General features: G+C 45.5%; 1 protein-coding gene across 1 annotated transcript in view; it reads left to right on the top strand.

Moving 5' to 3' along the window:
- LOC146041722 (sialoadhesin-like) overlaps positions 1–21,750 on the top strand; it is a 57,506-nt gene extending 35,756 nt beyond the window's left edge. The window contains exons 4-11 of the mRNA XM_083161637.1: positions 1,154–1,444; positions 10,230–10,484; positions 13,398–13,643; positions 16,366–16,477; positions 17,485–17,554; positions 18,772–18,842; positions 20,469–20,523; positions 21,382–21,750. Coding sequence (XP_083017763.1) covers positions 1,154–1,444; positions 10,230–10,484; positions 13,398–13,643; positions 16,366–16,477; positions 17,485–17,554; positions 18,772–18,842; positions 20,469–20,523; positions 21,382–21,507 — 1,226 coding nt within the window. The 3' untranslated portion in view covers positions 21,508–21,750. The remainder of the gene's footprint in view (positions 1–1,153; positions 1,445–10,229; positions 10,485–13,397; positions 13,644–16,365; positions 16,478–17,484; positions 17,555–18,771; positions 18,843–20,468; positions 20,524–21,381) is intronic.

Here is a 21,750-nt window from a genome sequence, read left to right as displayed (position 1 = left end):
CCCGCCTCCGCGGGGGGGGGGGGGGCGCAGTGCATATGGGGGCGCTGGGGGCTGCGGTGCTATAGTTACACCTCCCCCAATCCCCCGCAGGCTTACCTATTTCGCTGATCCTGGCGGCTCCGTTCTTCTGCTGAGGACCACCACAAAATGGCCGCCCCCATACAGCAGACAGAAACTGTCTGCTGTGTGGGGGCAGCCATTTTGTGGTGATCCTCAGCAGAAGAACGAAGCCGCCGGGACCAGCGCGAAAGGTAAGGCTGCGGGGGATTGGGGGGGTTTGCATGGGCGGCGGGGGGCGCCCCCCCCCCCCTAACAGCGGGGGGGGCGCCCAAAATGTAGCTACGCCGCTGACCAGGATATCACCAATACCTGCATCTTGTAGACCAGGGGTGGCCAAACCAGTCCTCAAGATCTACCAATGGTCCACATTAACCAGACCACCTAGCTGCTGCACAGGTGTAGTCATTACTAACTGTCACATTATCATGCTGCAATCATTCCTACTATAGATCCACAGGTTGCCTGAGAAACATGAACTGATAGTAGATCCCTGGTGTAGACTATTTAATGGAACCCAGAAACCCTAAAACATTCAATTGGATCCATAGTATTTAATGCTATGGATGAGACCCAGCATGACTAAATGTGACAAACATAGGTTCTGGTCATAGGTTAGAGCCAGAACACTGCTATATTCAGCTAATAGCGGGATCCCTGGTTGTGAACAACTACCAAATACTTATAATTGGTAAAAGATTAGATTATGAAAGAGATAGTTAGAAACTGGGTCCGGACAAGACCCCGGAATGCCAGGGGGGTGTCCTGTCGGTGGGGGGGGGGTTGCCTGTGACAACTGTCACCAGGGAGAGGAGAAGGGAGATAATAAAGCCACTTTGTATGGTCCGGATAGCAAAAGCTAGAATAGTCTGGACCACACGGGGAGGCTGTAATTCTCCCTTCCCCATGTCCCTAGTGATAGCGATCACTGGCATCCCCCCCCCAGACAAGACGCCTCCAGGAACAGACACTACAAGCTCTGGAAGAGTTTGATGTCTGGTTCAGCGTTTCGTGGTCTTGTCCGGGTCCGGTTTTTACTTAGTACCAAAAAATAGTCGTCAAAATTTTCTATAACGTTTATCTTAAAATCTCTCAGATTCCCCAGGAAATCCTGTACTTACCGGGTCTGCAGATATGACAGAAGGAATAGCCACCATTATCCGATGCCCTGCAGACCACACGTGTGCCAGCAGCCCCCCTTATCTGCTATGGAACAAACTAGGACAGACCAAAAGACAATCCATACCATTATCTGGAGGGTCCTGGAGAGAAATATCAGAACTTACTTATATTCCTTCACATGTGGATGATAGGACGATCATTCGATGCACAGCCACCTATCCTAATGAATTACGATTCCAGACTGAAGCTCAACTGAACATCAAATGTACGTATTTTATGGATAAACTGCTTAAAAGTCTGTCAAAATAATGGTTTCTGCAGTGTACTGTTCATACAGGTCAGAATCCAGCCCGTCGCTGATGGTGGGGGTCGCTCATGCGCAAAACCCCAGTGCGAATGTCTTTAGCAAGATTTACATTCACCAGAGCATTCACAAAGTGATTGACAGGCAGTGAAGCGGCAGCTGGGGTCCGCCCAGCATTTCATGGATGTGCCCACAAAAGCAGTGGGCTTGCCCATGGAAACGCTGTGCATACACCTGCGAACGCACACGTGTCCCTGCCTGCTTGGGCTGGGCGGATGATGTCACATGATGTCAGCACCCGCCCCCGAATTCGCACAAGAACGAGAACAAGATAAAAGTGTGTCCAGGCTTGCTATTACCTACGAGGAGAGGAGAAATCATTTCATAGTGAGTAATCATTGAATGATTTCTTCTCTGTGCCGCCAAATGTGAGCAGATGTGTAAGCGTTCGCTCACGTTGTGTCACAAGGATTCTGTCGGCAGGGGGGGGTGTGTGTGTGTGTGTGTGTTAGGCGGGGAGGCATTTACCTGCTCACTAGGTAAATACGCAGTGAGCAGGTCTGAATAACCCCTTTATCTCCAACCACAGCTTAGTACATCTCCTACATACAAAAATTCCTCTAAACTAAGTATCACCTGCAATCCTTAATAACCCTATTCATTTTATTTTAATTTCCAGCATTTCATATTCAAAAGCTATTTAAATGAATGGGGTACAATAAAATGAATAGAGAAGTAAATTGTCCAAAGGTGACCTTTAGACCTTTACCCTTTAGACAGCTGCAGGAACATGAAGCCACAACACTATGTACAGTATGATTACTGTATAGGAAGTATTCCCGGCATCCCCAGCAGTGGATTCATAAATATTCCATAACTATCCATTTGTCTTGGAATGGGAAACTCCATAAATGCTTTTCTTATTCATTTCAATGGGGTTAGCCATTGGAAACCCCATTGAAATGAATCGCCCCATTTATGTCAATCTCACGCAACCATTGCTTGAGCTGCTCACTATTGTGTTATTGTGTATAAGTGTTTCTAATAGAGGTGAAGCATAAAAAAAATATCAGCAAATTATAACCAGTCCTAACACTAAAAAAATGACTTTGTACCCACCCTTTTGCAGTAGTACCAAGTAAAACTAGTACAACCTCCAAAAGGTGGAAATCTCTGTACAACCGAAATGGGGATCCATGTCGCCCCTGTGTCAGCTAACCTGGGCACATCACTGGGCATGAAATTAAGAGTGGGCACACATATGGATTTTTTATTATCTGCAACATGCACATTTATTGCTTGTGCAATGTCACTGGTAAAACAAAGTGGAACCCATAAAGGTGCAACAAATTAATAAACATATAAAGATTCCATAGTACCTACCATACAGGGTATATCCATTAAAAATCACTTACTGTCACAGCAGTTGTGAAGCACTGCCTATGAAATGGTTTAAGATCTCTAAGTTGGGTCCTTAGGGGCAGATTTATTAAGCTTGGAGAAGAGATAAACTGGAGATAAAGCGGAGAAAAGGTAAAAGGTGATAAAGCACCAGCCAATCAACTCCCAACTGTCTTTTTCAAACATAGCTGATTGGCTGGTGCTTTATCTCCTTTTTACCTTTTCTCTGCTTTATCTCCAGTTTATCTCTTCTCCAAGCTTAATAAATCTGCCCCTAAAAATGGTAACAGACAGTTGGTGAAGATGGAACAGCCATGGAGACTTCACTGAAGCACCAGTGCCATTTTAGATTCGGTGCCGTTGGAGTATGTGGACCAATAGCCAGTCAAGAGATGCCTATGTTATCGCTTTTGATTGGGTATGCTTTGCGTGCTTCAGTTGGCTCACAGCCAGCAATGAATCTAAAACGCCTCCAGCGCCATCAGTCTCTATGGCTGTTGCCTGTAACCAGCTCAAAACCCCTTCGGACAAATCCACGTAGTATCTAGTATTAATGATTTACAATCTCTGACTGGGAGACACAAAGGTACTTGTGTATTATCATGGCGCCCGCAAAATCGGCCGCAAATCGCATGCAAAAAATCGGATGCGATGTAGCGGCCGATTTTTTACATGCTATTTTCATGCGTTTTCCGGACGATTTGCATGCTATTCCATCATAGCACACCCCCACTATCCAAGTCAGCCCAATTTGTGGCGAGCAGACACGGTACGCATCCTCCCGACAAGTTCATACCCCCACTATCCACATCGGCGTGGAGTTGATTTTATAAAGCGTTGCAAACCTAGCGAGCCACCAAGCCCTGTGAGGGGACGTATGACCCGAAGCGTGGTGAGCGCAGCATATAATTATCCCGAAGCGTGGCAAGCACAGCAAGCCCCGCGAGGGGACACGGGTTACTTGACGTGTATTCTGCGTCCCCTCGCCATGCTTCGGGATCGTTTTCCGCGTCCCCTCGGGGGGCTCGCTTCACGCGCCACGCTATAAAATCAACTCCACGCTGACGTGGATAGTGGGGGTATGAACAGGTTTGGGCTGACTTGGGTAATGGGGGTGGGTACCTGTCTCCTAGCACGGCTCCCCCGATTTCCATCGTAATGCATTGCATGCAATATAGCGGCATGCGATGCATGTGATGCGATTCGATTTTTAATTGTACAAGCACCCTGATGGGTGCTTCCAATGTTAAATGCACCCCCATTGGCAACGCCACCCCCACTATCAACGCCAACCCGAAGCAAGGCGAGCGTAGCGAGCCTGCGAGGTGCGGCGGTATGCATCCTCCGACCTTTTCATACCCCCACTATCCACTTGGCAAGCACAGCGAGCCACCGAGCCCGAAGCGTGCCGAGCGCAGCGAGCCACCGAGCCCGAAGCGTGCTGAGCGCAGCGAGCCCCGCGAGGGGACGCGGATTACTTTACATGTATTACATGGCCGCTCGCCACGCTTCGAGCTCGGTGGCTCGCTGCGCTCGCCACACTATCTAAACTCAACTCCACGGCGATGTGGATAGTGGGGGTATGAAAAGGTCAGAGGACGCGTACCGCCAGCATTGATAGTGGGGGTGGCGTTGACAATGGGGGTGCATTTAACATTGTAAACACTTGCTTGTACAATTAAAAATCAAATCACATCACATGCCATTTGCTGGCACGTGATGTTATGCAATATTTAATTGTAAAATCGGGGGCATTTTCCCGAAAATCACATCGCATCGCATATGTTATGCCATGGTAAGCGATGGGCGCCATGCTAGGAAACAAGTACCTGGGGGTGTGCAAGGATGAAATTGCATGCAAATCAGCAGGAAATGGCTGAAAATCTGCAAAAAATCGGCCGAAAGTCAGGCGCAAATTGGCTGCTTAATCGTATGCGATTTACATTAAATCGGGCACCGTGATAATACACAAGTACCGACACAAATATACAAAACAGTAACTGAAGATGCTATTAACAGTGATAAAAATATAAATAAAGATTGTTGATGACTTTCACCCGTTTGAATTGGTGGCAAAAAAAAAATTCTCTTTTTATTTGAAAATATGGATAATGTAGCACACTGAATTCCATCAAAATCAATAGATCCCTGATGCGTTTCACCATAAATCCCACTGATGCATTTCATAACAAGTGAATGATTTCCTCAGATACATCAATATCTACATAATTTTGTATTTCATTTATTTATCGTACAGTCAGTCATATTATCGCATCTTTCAGTGAACAAGTGACCATGCAAACTAAACAATACCGGCCCTGGTCAAATTAGTTAACAATATCGGTCAGGGGTGCCATATTGATATTCATTGATGACATATAAGACTATATAGCCAAATTGACATGCATGTTCAGCAGACAGCGAGGCTCGGAGTAGGAGCATGCTTCATTAACGTTAAGTGTAAACACTAGACAATATTGTGAATATATTGGTCAGGAGGCCCCTTTCTGAGCGATATCTTTCACAATATCCACTAGTGGGTATGGGACTTACAGTATTATCTATCTATCTATCTATCTATATATATATATATATATATATATATATATATATATATATATATATATATATAGAATCACACTCACCCCATCCACAGCAGCAAACGAAGCAAGATAAACGGATCAGCACTCAGTAATTGGTGAAGAAAGATAAAGTGTATTTACATTACACGCATGTTATAACAAACAGTGCAGACAGCTGTCCCAACAGCTGTTTCAACCGGGGTGTCCCGGTTTTCATCAGGGGGGACACCCCGGTTGAAACAGCTGTTGGGACAGCTGTCTGCACTGTTTGTTATAACATGCGTGTAATGTAAATACACTTTATCTTTCTTCACCAATTACTGAGTGCTGATCCGTTTATCTTGCTCCGTTTGCTGCTGTGGATGGGGTGAGTGTGATTATATAGTAACATTTTTGGACCCTGCACCGACTGAACTCCCTACAAGTGAGTGCCATCTTGCCTTTTCTCAATATATCTATATATATATATATATATATATATATATATATATATATATATATATATATATATATATATATATATATATATATATATCTATCTATATATATATATATATATATATATATATATATATATATATATACTAGGTGATTCATTGCGCCCTACGGGCGCTCTTCACACCGTCGTAAGGGGCTGCGCCCCCTTAATTTGTGAACATTTGTATATGAGAAAGATGGTTAGAATTGTATGAAAGATGGCCTGTATTGCAACTTGAGTTATAGGAGAAATGTGTTAAATAGAGAGCATATGATGTGGAAGGGGTGTGTATTGTTTTGTTTAATTAAAAAGCAGTTACAGAGTAAGATATATATTGATAGTGTGGATGGTACAGTGACATTTGTGGGTGTGGGGGGGCTGTGTGTGCATGTTGTTTAGGTGTTTGTGTGTGTGCAATAGTATAGTAGGGTGTTTTTGAGTCAGCGGCTCCCCACTGGCGGAGGTCACGACACAGGAAAACAGGAGGCTGGGTAGTGATAGGGGTGTGTGGGCATAAGGGGGACTAAAGAGGAGGGTGGGAGATACTGTGCAGCTTCTGCCAGTGGGTGAGGGTCCAGTGTGGCAGTACAGGAGTACAGGATGGTGGCCCTGAGTCAGTGTCTCCTCCTACTGGGTGGGAGTTAGGGTACATGAGAGCAGGAGGCTGGGCTATGAGGCATGATAGGGGCATGTGGCCAAAACAGCGTCAGCGACTCCCCAGTGGTGGAAGTTACGGTTCAGGAGAGCAGGAAGCTGGGTATTGATAGGGGTGTGTGAGTATACGGGGGACTAAAGAGGGGCTTAGGGGTGCCGTGAATTGTGGGAGGGGCGTGGGGGGGGTGCCGTGAATCAAGGGAGGGAGGGGGCGCAGGTGTCCGTGAATCGCGGGAGAGGGCGGGGGTCCGCAAAGCGTGGGAGGGGGCGTGAATCAAGGGAGGGGGGGGGTTGCGAATTGCGGGAGGGGGGGTGTGCGGGGGGTGACGTGAATTGTGGGAGGGGGCGTGAATCGTGGGGGGGGTGCACGGGGGGTCCGTGAATTGCGGGAGGGGGGGGCATGGGGCGCGATAAATCACTTAGTTGGTTATATATTCTTGTAGAAGGATGGTAGGATGTTGCTGTCATTCAGAATGCATTTACATAAACAGTAATAGTAGCTGTAAAAGATCTGACTTAAAACACCTACAGTAAAACAGAACAGGTGTTATATATTATACAAAGAATTGGTTGATGATGTGTAGGTTGGCGTGCACATAGTTGTCACTGTAAAAAAAATCAACACAGAAAGGTCAACACTTGTAAATGTTGACATAAGTGTGGCACTTCATTGGTGTCCATGTCGACACATGAAAATGAATATGAAAACATTCAAAAAAGAAAAAGAAATCTTCAAAAACTCATGTCAACCTTTTTCATTGTCGACCATAGCCGTGTCAGTGTTTTGCATGTGCCATTTAATCCTGGGGTTGCCGTGAATCGCAAGCGGGGGTGGGGGGGAGGGAGAAGGGGAGGTGTGTCCGCGAATCACGGGAGGAGGGGTCGTGGGTGAATGCCGTGAATTGCGGGAGGGGGGGTCGTGGGGGTGGGTGTGGGTGCCGCGAATCGTGGGAGGGGGGGACGCGGGGGGTTGCAGTGAATCGTGGGAGGGTGGGTCGCAGGAGCGGGGGGTTGCCACAATGACAGGGGGGGGTCGCGGTAGGGGGGGTCGCGGGTGGTGGGGGTACCGCGAGGAAGGGGGGGCCTGGGGAGTTGGCACAAATCGTGGGGTGGGGGTCACGGGGTGCCACGAATCGCAGGAGGGGGTGTGTCACGGGGTGGGGCCGCAAATCGCGGGAGTCGCCGCGAATTGGGGGGGGTGTGCTGTGAATCACGGGAGGGGGGTCGCCGGGGGGTGACTCGAATCGCCGCAAGAAAAAATCAACACAGAAAGGTCAACACATGTAAATGTTGACATAAGTGTGGCACTTCATTGGTGTCCACGTCGACACATGAGAATGAATATGAAAACATTGAAAAAGTGAAAAATAAATCTTCAAAAACTCATGTCAACCTTTTTCATTGTCGACCATAGCCATGTCAGTGTTTTGCATGTGCCATTTAATCGTGGGGTTGCCGTGAATGGGGAGGGGGGGAGGGACACATTGCTCTGTTTCTGGACTTTCTTCTTAATTTATGGATAACCATCACCTGTGCTTAAACACCTTTCTTATCAATTACCCTGTTTAAAACAGGTGATGACAATCATAAATTAAGATGGAAGTCCACAAACAGAGCATTCTGTCCCTCCTGGAGAGGGTCATGTTGGGAGGTATGGAGGTGTGGGGCGCTCACCTGGAGTCAGAGCCGGCCCTAGCCTAAATGACTCCCTAGGCAAGATTTTGGCTGGTGCCCCCTAGCACCGCCACTAGTTCCGCCTCTGACCCTGCTCCCCTTTCCCAGCACCATCAACCCTCATCATAGCAGTCATCATTTTGGTGCTCCTACCCGCAATATTTTAAATAGACACAGTGCACACATTTGGTGCGCAGCCCAAACAGGGGTGTGGTCTTGCTGGGAAGGGGCATGGCCACACAATTTTACCCCCAATTCAAATTATGCCACACAGTAGTGCAACTTTATTCACATTATATCATGCGATGGTGTCCCTTATTCACGTTACATCACACTGTAGTACCACTTTACCTTATATACAGTACATTACTCCTCACATTATTCACATTATACCCTTAGAAAAAAATCCTGCGAAAATATTGTATTTTAACCACCTCCATGGCCACACTGCAACCCAGCACAAAGCAGTGTGTGCTGGGCAGAGGAGAAGAGCTGCTGCTGCTCCTGTCACTTAAGGGGGGGGGGGGGGCACTGGGCCCTCCCATCAGACTTTGGCCTGGGTAATTTGTACCCCCTACCCCTTTCTCTCTACACCCCTGATAATACCACACAGTGATGCCCCTTACACATGACACACATTATTAATGTCCTTATAACCATAATGCCCCTTACACATTATGCCTACCTTTATTAATGCCCTTCATACACATAATGACACACATAATGCCCCTTACACGTATGTTGCACATTATTAATGCCCTTATACACATGACACACATAATGCCCATTTAACATATGTTGCACATTATTAATGCCCTTATACACATGACACACATAATGCCTGTTACACATATGTCGCACATTATTAATGCATTTATACATGACACACATAATGCCCCTTACACATATGCCGAACACTATTGCACAACCAACCCACCCGCAGACAGCAGTCACACAGCCGCTAACACTGTGACCTCTGCCTCTGCTTGGATACAGATGTTTCCTCATACATCTTGTCTCAATAGGCCATGCAGCTCCTGGCCAGTTCTGCCAACGTTGGGTGCCTTTTTTGCTGAAAATTCGTCTTATTTGCATTGTTATGACCAGCACACACAAGGAGCTTCCGATGATTAAAATTATATGCTGCATGCCTATATTTTGTGTGTGACTGTGGCTGTACCTGCATACGGAATGCTATGTTACAGTGATTTCCATGAAAACACTATTTCAATTGCAGATACAGCCTCACTCACACACAGAATATAGACATGCTGCATATCATGTTAATCAGCAGAAGCTGCTGATGCCCCTAGGCATTCCAAATGCCCTAGGCAATTGCCTAGTTTGCCTATGCCTAAGGCCGGCCCTGCCTGGAGTGTCTGGTGAGTAGCTGTGTCTTTGCTGTGTAACATGGAGAGGCAGAGGGTGGGCTCACTGGGCTGGTTCTCTGTCGTGTGAGTCAGTCATGTGAGTCAGAGGCTCCACCCAGCGTTACAGCTTCAGACACACTTTGAGTGACAGATGTAGCCAAATATATAAGAGATGTATATGATCTACTGTCTGTGTGTCTAGGAAACACCGCCATCTGTTGGCAGCCAGTGAAACTACATCTCTTTCTCTCACACATGCACAAACACAGAGGCAAATGTTTGTTCATGTTTGTACTAGGGAGAAGACTAGCTTTCGAAGCATTAGCTTTGAGACGACTTTCTAGTATATAATTAGTAGTTGGTTTATTATAATTAAAAAAAAGAGCTATCTAAAAACGAATTTCAGTAGGGGATTTTTGTATATGCAAATTAATACACCAGAAATTCTATGCATTGTGATTTGCCTGATTCTGCACACATTATATTTGAGGATGGTTCTGTCACATGATTACTATAATATTACTTTTGTTGTAGTTTCTATAGAATTTAACTGGGTTTTTTCTCATTGATTTTTTTTCTGTTCACAGTCCCACCAATAGATGTGACTGTCACAACTACACAAATACTGCGAGGCGATGCGTATTTAACATGCGGAAGCAGCAAATCTAACCCGGCCGTATCTAGATATGAATGGTACAAAGGGGAAAATAAAACTAAATTACATGTCCAAACAAAAGCAATTATAGTGAGGAACGTGAGATGGGACACTAAGCCCTTCTCCTGTGCTGCAATAAATGCTGTGGGTATTGGAGAGTCAGCGCTAACAGAGATTCCTGTGCCATGTACGTATACAAATCAGCACCTACATACATAATCAGTATGTACAGTATATAAATGTTAGTTTATTTAATCTACAAATGTATAGGGACACAGTGGCCAGCATTTTCTTCTTGTGTCTGACCACCCACTCCTTTGCAACTACCTGATGGTACCGTTGTTGACCCAGTGCTATGTCTTAGAATGCAGTATATGGATCACAGATGCTGGCAGGAGGCGTTCTTTACCCAACAGATGCCTTGTACAACATTAGCATACTTAAGCACAATTTCTGGATCCAATGTCTTCTGCACCCATCTTTGATACAGACTACTAGTACTATAATCCTACTACTATAGTCTACTACCAAGAACAGCACAGAGCAAAATTAATTGACTGCTGTTGTCTGGAAGGTTTAGCCAGGCCCCTTTCAAAAAGAAAAAAAACATCCCCCCCCCCCCCCCCCATGCGCTTTCAGTGCCCAACCACATCTGAGACAGACAGTGAACTGCATAAAATATATGAATAATGAATTACAATATGGAAGGGTTCACAAAAAAGTGACTCTCCACAATTTGATCTTGGTTCTATTTCAATTTGATCGAAGTTTAAACTTCTTGGGTGACTGGTTCTTGGGTTGGAGAGTATTGAAAGCTTGGCGGCTTGATGTGGTTTATACAGTATACCTAGGTGAGAGGACCACAGATTATGAGGTGGAGTCTCAGGCCGAAGGCATGACCAGATAGCTGAGAGTTAGGGGCAATGGTCAATTGGGATCGGGGCTATGAATCATCTGGAACCAAATTAGTACTTCGCCTGGACTGGAACCGGAGAAGGTGCAGAAATCTGCTGGAACCAATGGCGACTGTGACCGGACTAGACCCAGTTGATATGCAAGAATCAGCTGGAACTGAAAGAGATTGTGGACCTTATTCAGGTCTGTTTGCTCGCATGAGAATTCACATGCGAGCTCGATGTTTTTAAAAATGTGCATTTCTGCGCATGTGCATGCGCTGGGTGTGTGCCACCACGGTAAACAGACTGTTCCCCGGGTGCCTGCACCCAACATTGCGGCCGGTGGGGTCGTGCTGGGGGTGGTGATGGGCGTTCCGGGGGACTCGCCCATGTGAACGCTCAGCATTTCATAGGAGTCCCGTGAAAACATTGGGAGTTCCCATGGGAATCGCCTGGTGACGTGGATGCCGGGGGTGGGCAGCTGACATCACCAGATGTCAGCTGCCCACCCACTTCCTCCTGAATGTGCAGGTATATCTGAGTGATCGGAGAATCACTTTTGATATGCGTGCACTCACCACATCTTTCAATGGTTGGCTACCATCAAAAGATGTGGGAGTTTCCCCCTGGCCTGCGAATGGATGTTTATGTAAACCTTTATTTGCAGGCCATCCGAACGAGCAAGGCGTGCGAATGGGGGGTGGGCAACCCGAACGAGCAAGGCGTGTGAATGGGGGGTGGGCAACCCGGCATTCGCAAGGCGGCGTCTGGTGGACTCGCAAGGCTGCCTAAATACAGCCTTGTGAGTCAACCAGAATAAGGTCCTGGAAACGGTGGATATGCAAGAATCGGCTTAAACCGAAGGAGGTTAAAGGGTCTGACCGATGTTGACCTTTGGTGGTATTGCTGGAGTGGATGAAACGGATCTGTTCACTGCATGTAAAAAGATTGAGCTCTGGAAATGTACCAATAACACAGGCACATGTAGGAGATTACTGATTATGACAGTTACCGATTAATGTCAAAGATGGTGGCTGATATCGATAGTGACTCTCTGATGGTGGCTGGTTGTAGGACATGGTACACTAGTAAAAAGCAGGAAAGCTGGGAGCATCTTAGCAGTGATAGATGGCAACTGATGGTGCCGATATTAGACAATTGTAGATACTCTTTAATCCGGCTGGAATTGAAGGAGTGTTATTCAGTAATAAAACTGGAGGAAACCTGGCTGTGCAGCAGGATGGAAACTTGAACTTGAAGTCTGTGAACAGAGAGATTCCCACAGGAGCTAAAGCACAGGACACAGCCAGGCTGAGGACATAATTTCACTGGCCACTTGGGGGTGTTTTACCACAATACTTATAGTGGCCAGTGTGAGCTAATAGGCTGCAACAAACAGGTGACAGAGCTGGTATTGCAGGATTGGCTGTAGGGAATCACGTGATCGCATCCAACCATATTTGGTGTCTGGAAGGAAACTTGGTGTTGTACTGACAGAACTGCGGCCTGTAGTAATGGTGGAGGAGTTGGACACTGTGGAATGCAGAAGGCAGAGAGGTGTGTAGTACTGTGTCATCATGGAGGAGGCATGATGTCTGCATGGAGTTTTGGCTAGACACTGGGCCACGCACTGTATGGAATCAGTGCAGATGACTTCAGGAAGCAAACCGCAGTGCAAGCCTAAATAAGCACTTCAGAGGTAATTATTCTACAGTGGTTATGTCAATTCCAATGCTTTTCTTCTGATATTGCATCATTAGCCCACAAACTACTGATCTTGTTCTTTGAATGTTATGGATATCACAGAAGATATCTGGAAGGCTGATATCTAGGGCGTCAGTCAATACGGTACTTGTGTAGTTTCACGGCGCCAGCATGGCGCAGTGCTACTTCCGGTTTCTACGCTCGGCAAACTATCTAAAATAAAGTAACTTAACTCCATGCCAACATGGATAGTTCATACCCCTACTATCCATGTTGGCATGGAGTTGATTTTAGATAGCGTGGCGAGCGTAGCGAGCCACCGAGCCCGCAGCGTAGGCGAGCAAAGCGACTCAGACGCATGGGACTCAGACGCACGGCACCATGCTGGCGCCGTGAAACTACACAAGTACCGTCAATACATTATACTGAAGGAGATAGTAAGCATGTCTGTTATGCCCCATGTACCTTGCTATGGCCAACTCTTTTCTTCTGTTCTGTAGATCCTCCTATCAAAGTTCACATTCTTCGATCAGAACTCAGAGAAGGAGTCACCGAGCTGAGGTGTGAGTTCCTGAAGAGCAGACCGAATGTGACTCACTACAGCTGGATGAAGGGTGAATCTTTGCTACCAAATGAAAAAGGACAGACCCTGCTGGTAAACAGCACTGAGGAGAAAAATGTAGTCTACTCTTGTATCGCACACAACATATTTGGGAGTTCCCCCTCTGAAAAGGTCTACATTGACGGTCAGTAATCCAGGAGCATATTGAGAATTTCTGTTGTTTTAATGAACTGTAACGGTTTGCTCATAGCAACCAATTAGCTTGCACATAGCATTTTATAGAATGCATGGTCAATGTTACCTCAAAGCTGATTGGTTGGTTCAGGCAACTTCTCCCTACGTTTCACTGAATGATACATAAATCCCTTCATTCTTAATCACCTAGCCAGCAATTACATACTGTATGTGCAGGACTTGAGGTTTATGAAACGTGAGAAACTCTTGATCTACTCAACTCCTTCCAACAGTCAGTGCAGAATCGAAGGACATTATATTGGTATAAAACTGGCATCAGAGTGATCTGTAAATATCTAGGGTTCCACAAAAACCTATAAAATGTAGTTTCTACTCGTATTAAATGACTTTAGCCCATATTGCTAACTGGCCATGAGATCTTCCTATAATCGTGAGATCTTATACACAATCCAGAGCCAGCAGCAGGGACAGTGTTGTCCCTGTCGTAAAGGATAGGACATCCCAGGGCTGGTAATCCGGACACAGCAGCTTTTACGGATGATGTATACCTGACAGATCTTTATTTCTAACCTTATTTTTTTTTAAATATACTGATCTGTCAAAATAGCTTATGCACTGTATGTCATTTTTGCATTCTCTCCCCCCCCCCCCCCCCGTCAAATATGTCCTATGCAGATTGCTGTGTGAATGAGACACTCAAGCAGCTTTCGCTGATTAAAACTATATACAGCATGCCTATATTCGGTATGTAATTGCGACTGAACTGTACAGTATATGCATAATAAAATGATGCTACAGTTTTTCCCAGATAAACAGTGTAACATCATTGCATCAGATTGTATGGCTGATATTTTCTAATATTCTTCACAAAATTGTACTAATCATTTTTTTATTGCAAAAAAATGATATTAGAAGTCACAGTTGCCTATTTATGCAGAATTATAACCTTAAATGTGTCACATGGCTGAGTAGGAGATATCTCTTATTTCCTGTGTGCCGACTACTGCTTCAGCCACCCCCAAAGTTTTCTATGAGGATGGTATGGTCCATGGTCCACAAGGCAATGAGACAGCCATGCCAGAGAGGGATATCACAATCCCTCTCCTGTGGGCTGCAGGATGTCGATCCTTTGCCATGGTGAACTTTTTTTTACTGTCAACATGGTGCATGTCGACCCTTTTGATGGCGACCTAAAAACTGTCATCCTAGACATTGCTCATCCACACTCCTGCAGGCTTCCCTGATTGGCTGCTGTGTCTATGGTCCTAGCACTGGAGCACTTGCGTTAACATCGGCCATCTGAGTAGCCCTGGCCTTGGCACCCACAAAATTAGGGCAATACACCGTTATTTGTTGGATGCTAAACAGTTAGAACCACACCCCGATCTCTTAAGTGGCTGTTTAGCCTGTCTGCACCCATTGTCAGATGTGTACATATACTTGTGCCAGGAACATCCTACCTCCACATGAAGGTAATGTGGGGATCCAGTACAGGTTATAGAGCAGCAGCAGTAGGAAAACTGATGTGATCAGGGTTGGGCTGATTAGCAGCACCTGCACTCTCCTGATATAGATGTTTCTAGGGCAGGAGGTCATTGCTCCTGATGGTGGAATAGGCTATGGTGTGTGCTATGGTAGGGACCACTGGAACATACTGAGGAGTTTGTATTATCCTGTACCACCTGTATACTGCAATGCTGTAACCATCCTTGCTTATGCTGGTCACCTGGTATGCTGCTAACCTGCTACAAAATAAAGACCAAGACCAGTGGCGTAACTATATATTTTGCGCCCCCCCGCCAAATTTTTTCGGCGCCCCCCCCCCCATACTCTTACCTGACGGTCACTGTCCCGTCCAGTCTCCCTCAGTCACCACTGCGCTGCTGCCCGGCCGCATCTGCGTCACTGTCCCGTCACTCGCTCCCGGCGCCGGCTCCTGCTGATAATGAAAAGTGACTCTTAGAAAATGGCTGCCAAAACTGTCTGCAATACGGGGGCAGCCATTTTCTAAGTGTCACTTTTCATTATCAGCAGGAGACGGCGCCGGGAGCGAGTGACGGGACAGTGACGCAGATGCGGCCGGGCAGCAGTGCAGCGGGTAACTATAGCACCGCAGCCCCCCAGGCGCCCATAGTTACTCTGCGCCTCCCCGCCATGGCGGGGGCTGCGGAGGCTTAGTTACGCCACTGACCAAGACTTTATCTTATTCAGTGTGTGTGATTCCTTGTCACATACTGTACTATCAGGTTATCAAATAAATATGAATTGGGCCAAAAGAATTGGGCGTAGTGGTCACCAGGGGGTCCATTGATAAAAGTAAAGTGATAGCGTATGTACAGTATTTGCTTCTTCCTGATGGTCAGGGTGCGCTCACTCCTCAGGGACTTCTAATAGTGTACAGTACAAAAACCTTTGTTTCCAGTGGTGTAGATAGCTGTGGTACGCCCAGGTAATCTTTTGGGAGGAGTGGCCTAAGCACAGGGGGGGAGTGGCCTAAGCACAGGAGGCATGACCACACCTCTTATTCAAATTTCTGTATAATAAGAAATATTTTTAGAGCCACTGAGCACAGATTTGGGGGGTGCTATTGTATCCCTCAGCCAGGGGCAAATCCAGAGGGTTCAAGATCACACTACAGTGTTTAGAAAATAAGCTTTATACCTTCATGATCTGCCAATTAATGTGATTGCTTCGTTCTCTCTTCGTTACAGTACAAATACCTAACAATGAAACCTCTGAAGGTGATTCACTACTGGTGATTCTGCTGACGCTCGGAGGCCTTCTTCCGATTCTGCTTATACTGATCATCTTCTTTTACATCAGGTTATACAACGTAACCGATTCATCCATCACTATATAATGGTATAGAGGTGTCATCATAGTCATTGTGCTGCCCAATTGTTAATGCATATTGCATCACAAGATCATGGCCACTGTATTATATTCATATCTGTTCTCTGCATTTACCAGCTGAATAGTTAAAGTAATGAGGTATCCATAACATTTTGACAGCAGGGGCTGATCAGCCATAGGCCTTGTATGGAAGATTACCGGTAGGCTGGAGATCATGTGATGCTGCCTTTCAGCAAGTGGCTGTTTGTTTAGAGGCGGTGCTGCTCAGAGTAGTGGCCCCGCCCCCTCCTATCTCTCACGCAAGTAACCTTTGCCTGCACACAGAGCAGAATACCCAACAATGAAAATACTCATCTAAGGCGCCGCCCATCTTTATCCATGGTGACATCTCTCTCCAGATAGGGACAGGAGTATCTATCTGCGGGTGTAACAATTTGTGGGGTGTTTCTGGGCTCCACTGGGGAGGGGGGGGGATATTTGTGCTATTCAGAGGATTATGGTAATGAGTTGTTTGTCTGCTTGATTGATGGTTTGGGGTCTGTGTTCAGTCTCAGTGGGGGGAGGGGTAGTAATAATGTTTGTCATGTGGAGTCTGTGTTTTTTCACTGAAGTTTAAAGGTTTGGGTACCACTAGACTGCCAATGGCTTCCATACTGGTGTAGTAATGTACTAACCCCCCCTATTTTGCTGTTTGTTCTGCCTACATTTGATTTGGTGCCTCCCATGTGAGCCCAATTCTCGAAATTCCCAACCGTTCCCAACCGTTTGGTTCTTCCATTGTAAATAGATTTTGTCCTTAGGAGGTGAATACTGGAGTTAAGAATAATAGGGATGTATTGGTGATGTCTATTATATTATTATATATCTATTATATTATTATATATCTATTATATTATTATAATAGATGCCACAATTACCTTTTATAATGATATTGCATGACATTACATGGTGCTAATCTGCTAATTTGATCATTTTAGAAGAAAGAAGAGCAAGTCTTCTCATGACACTTCCCCGTTTCTTGGAGCCAACACCAGGATCCCGTTCCCTGTGAGTATTTGCTTCATTCATGTTCGGCGTCTCCTTGAGTACAATCTAGTATATATTGCCCAGATAAATAATAATCCATAGGTGCCAATTCTGTGGGTGCTTGAGGGCACGAGCACCCACAGAAATTGATGAGCACCCACCCGCTCAGCAGCGGCCCACCTGCCCGTGTCCCACTGCACTCCCCCTCCCTCATCGCTGGCACAGGTACTGTGTAGGCATTTATGTACCTGCACTGTGGGGGCATTTATGTATTTGGCACTGAGGGGGCATTTATGTATTTGGCACTGTGGGGGCATTTATGTATTTGCCACTGTGGGGGCATTTATGTATTTGGCACTGTGGGGGCATTTATGTATTTGGCACTGAGGGGGCATTTATGTATTTGGCACTGTGGGGGCATTTATGTATTTGGCACTGTGGGGGCATTTATGTATTTGGCACTGAGGGGGCATTTATGTATTTGGCACTGTGGGGGCATTTATGTATTTGGCACTGTGGGGGCATTTATGTATTTGGCACTGAGGGGGCATTTATGTATTTGGCACTGTGGGGGCATTTATGTATTTGGCACTGTGGGGGCATTTATGTATTTGGCACTGTGGGGGCATTTATGTATTTGGCACTGTGGGGGCATTTATGTATTTGGCACTGAGGGGGCATTTATGTATTTGGCACTGTTGCCATAATTTGAATATTGGAGACAACTGTGCTGCGTAATATAAATCAGTATTATTTTGAGGCCACTCCCCTTTCCCATGATGCCACTCCCCTATATTTTTGGCTTGAGCACCCACCAGCAAAAACATAAATCGGCACCTATGTAATAATATACTGTATATATCCATCCTGGTTGTGATTCATTTTGTGCAGCTCTTAACCAACTAAACCATCAAAGGATTTCTCCAGTGCTCGAAGCCGCGTGACTCAGGAGTCACTCGGTGGCTGCAAGTATGGGTTCAATTTCAGGGTGGGTACCAATGTCATGTGCCTGCCCCAAACAGACAGAGGACTGCCTGCATTTGCTGGGGCCCACCCTGCATTTATATGGGCACACCCACCATTTTATTGGGCACACTCATGAAACGCTGGGGGTCCTCCCCAAAACACCCCAGCCTGTCGGCAAATTGAAAAGTTGCCAAAGACACTTGCAGTCGAGATGTGCACGCGTGTAATCTGAATATGTAATTGCTTTAATTGTTATATTCTTCTTCATGCAGGACATGATGGGTCAAGAGCAAATACTGGAAGATCTTCATGAGTATGGGAATATCCCGAGCACAAGACCCCCGTAAGTTCTTCATATCTCTGCAAATACGTTTTTGTCGTTTTCTTTCTTGCTACTGAGAATAAGATATAATACATCGCAATCTGTGCACCACAGTGGTGATAACATGAAAATAACATGGAGTATATAGGCGGGATGCCATACTCTGGTGGCATTACTTCCTGCCCCTATATATCTATGCATGAATAGATAACAGCTACATCATTACAGTATTAGTTTTAGTGTAATATTTAAAGTCAAATATTTAAAGCGTCAATCCAACTTTGTTTTCTATTCACATAAATGGAAAGCTTGGGAAGAGCATAGCATCTCCGTAGACGCGGGACACGCCCACATTAGTGACGCTGACGACCGTAGTGCTCCCCTATTTGTGACACTACCAGGGTGTGGGCCGGGGGTCTGCTCTCCTCACCAGGTGGCTGTGTAACCCTGTGCCCTGCCCTGTCCACATCCTGGCAGGGTCACAACATCATGTTATTAAAGGATTTAAAGACCAGAAAAGATAAGCCCAATATCTATTTGCCATATGGGGCCTACACGCAGAGAGACATTCAGGCATATTCTTAACAATTTTACATCATTTAATTAATTCGCTCAGAAATTGCCTGAAAATCACTGTTTGTGTACAGACTACACAGCGACTTAAATGCACGGCCCCACGGGTCTGTGTCTTCTGCTGATTAAAAACCTGCATGGAGAACACTGTCTCTGACACCTTGCTGTGTGCTTAGAGACCTGAGTGTTCTGATCGAAGCTGCATTGCTCAGAACGCTCTCCCTACTAGGGTTACCACCTCACGCATCATAGATTCCTGGAGATTCCCCCCAGTTATCCCTATGCGCATGCTGAAGGCACACGCACTCCCATAAAAGTGGGTGTGGCCTCGTAAAATGGGCACTGCCTCTTCATGAAAGTGGGCGTGGCCTCTGTAATACATGTATTGAAGTGCCTATTGTTACATTTATTATATCTGCACTCATTCGGATCCGTTCCTATGAATACCGCCAATAGTTCACATGTTACTCCTGTTGGGTAATTGTTAGATGAGTGGAACAAATGAAAATCCCACAGAGGGGCCACCAATATGACAGTCTCTGTACCTCTGACAACCTTCTAGCACTTTATTGCACCTCGCCCCAGATCCGAACCAGCCACCCATCCAACAGAACTTGTCCACCCACTCCATCACCCCCAAAGCATAACCTCTGGACCTCCTCGTCACCACCTTATGGAGAATACTTGCTGACATACATCCTAAAATGAAATAAAATCTCCTGGTGATTGCACTGTGGTAACTAAAACCTATCTGCATTTGCAGAGACTGTCACATTGGTGGCCCCTCTGTGGGATTTTCATTTGTTCCACTCATCCAACAATGTTATTAATTTGCATATTTTTAATTGTTCATTGGTGTATTAGCGCTACGGTTTCTTTTTCCTTATTTCTTGTATCTGAAGGGTTGTTCTCCCCTCGTCCAGTAGCTGCTTCACGTCACACCCCCTGCCACCGCCCGGTTTGGTTGCCTAGGCAACACCCCATTTTTTTTCCTAATTTCCCTTTCGGTAAATATTATAGAAGATGCACACAACATCTCCCATTCTGTATTGTGATATTTTATCCCGATTTCAGGGAGTCATCGGACCAGAGATTTCAGAATAACGAAGCAATTTACAGCAATGGAGAGGTAAGACTGTACTGTATACAGTAATATTTCGGTAGAAGATCCTGATATGTATTAAGCATTGTAACGCAGTCTAATATCCGTTAGGGGAAACAGCGGTCTACCGGCTCTGGCCTGGCAGGAAATTAAAATGAAATAGAGAACATTACACACAAGAGGTCTTGTTACCTTACTTATTGAACTTTCATCGTATTTACCACATTGGACATGTGGTTTAGGGGGTGCGTTATAGCGGGCCAACATCTGGGATTCCGACGGTTAGTAGACCGACATCAGAATCCTGACTGCTGGTAATCCGACAGTGAGGCGAGCTGCAGGCTTGGTGGCTCGCTGAGCTCACCACAGGTTCTATTCTCCCTCTATTTGGGTTGTGGACCCCAACAAAGGAGAATAGTCCCTGTAAGTTGTGATCCTGACTGCATTTAACCGTTGGGATTTTGATGTCTGTATACTGACCATTGGAATTTCGACTGTTGGGAGGTCATCCGGCACCCGTGTTAGGCACCTGCATCAGTAATGATATCAGATAGAAATAAGTGTACATGGGTGTTGGTCCTTAGACTCTCTCAAGAGACTTAAATACCTGGTGTATGTTGTGGCCTTCTGGTTTTTGGGTGTCTTGATAAAGGTTCAAATGTGGTTGGAAATATTGACATGTCTTATGGTGAATTAGAAATAATTTTTCGAACACTGACAAACTCTGTCTCTTTGATTATGCAGAATATAATAATTGGGAATTTTATGAAATAATGTACCCCCCCCCCCCTCCCTTTTATGGAGATGACAGGCAATAGATTTAACTGTAGTAGAAACCATTATTTAAACCATGTTATTTTGTTCCTCTGTCTCATGCTATAACAGATTATGAACGCACCTCTAGAAATTCAATATTCATCAATCTCCCATCCTCGTCCCAGCCAGGCAAGACAGTCCCCTCTTACTATCAGCCATGATGAACCTGTGGAATATGCAACTGTGAAACGTTAAAGAAGACGAGTAGCCTAAGATACTGTACAATGGACACTTTATTATGTGGCTTATTTATACCTATGCAACCCTAAATGATGCTTCACATTGAGCTTCGAGCTTTTACATCTGATAAAATATTTTATTTCTTTATCTTTATAACTGTGATGTCATCATCAAGTGAGTCAATATTATACAGCTGTAACAAGAGAAATCAACATGTGAAGAAAGTTCTAAAAATAGGAATAAACTGAAATGAATTAC

The sequence above is a fragment of the Crinia signifera genome, chromosome 19, assembly GCF_055691185.1.
Source record: "Crinia signifera chromosome 19, ASM5569118v1, whole genome shotgun sequence".
NCBI lineage: Eukaryota > Metazoa > Chordata > Amphibia > Anura > Myobatrachidae > Crinia > Crinia signifera.
Note: the sequence above shows the minus strand (reverse complement) of the source record. Positions and strands in the feature narration are given on the sequence as shown.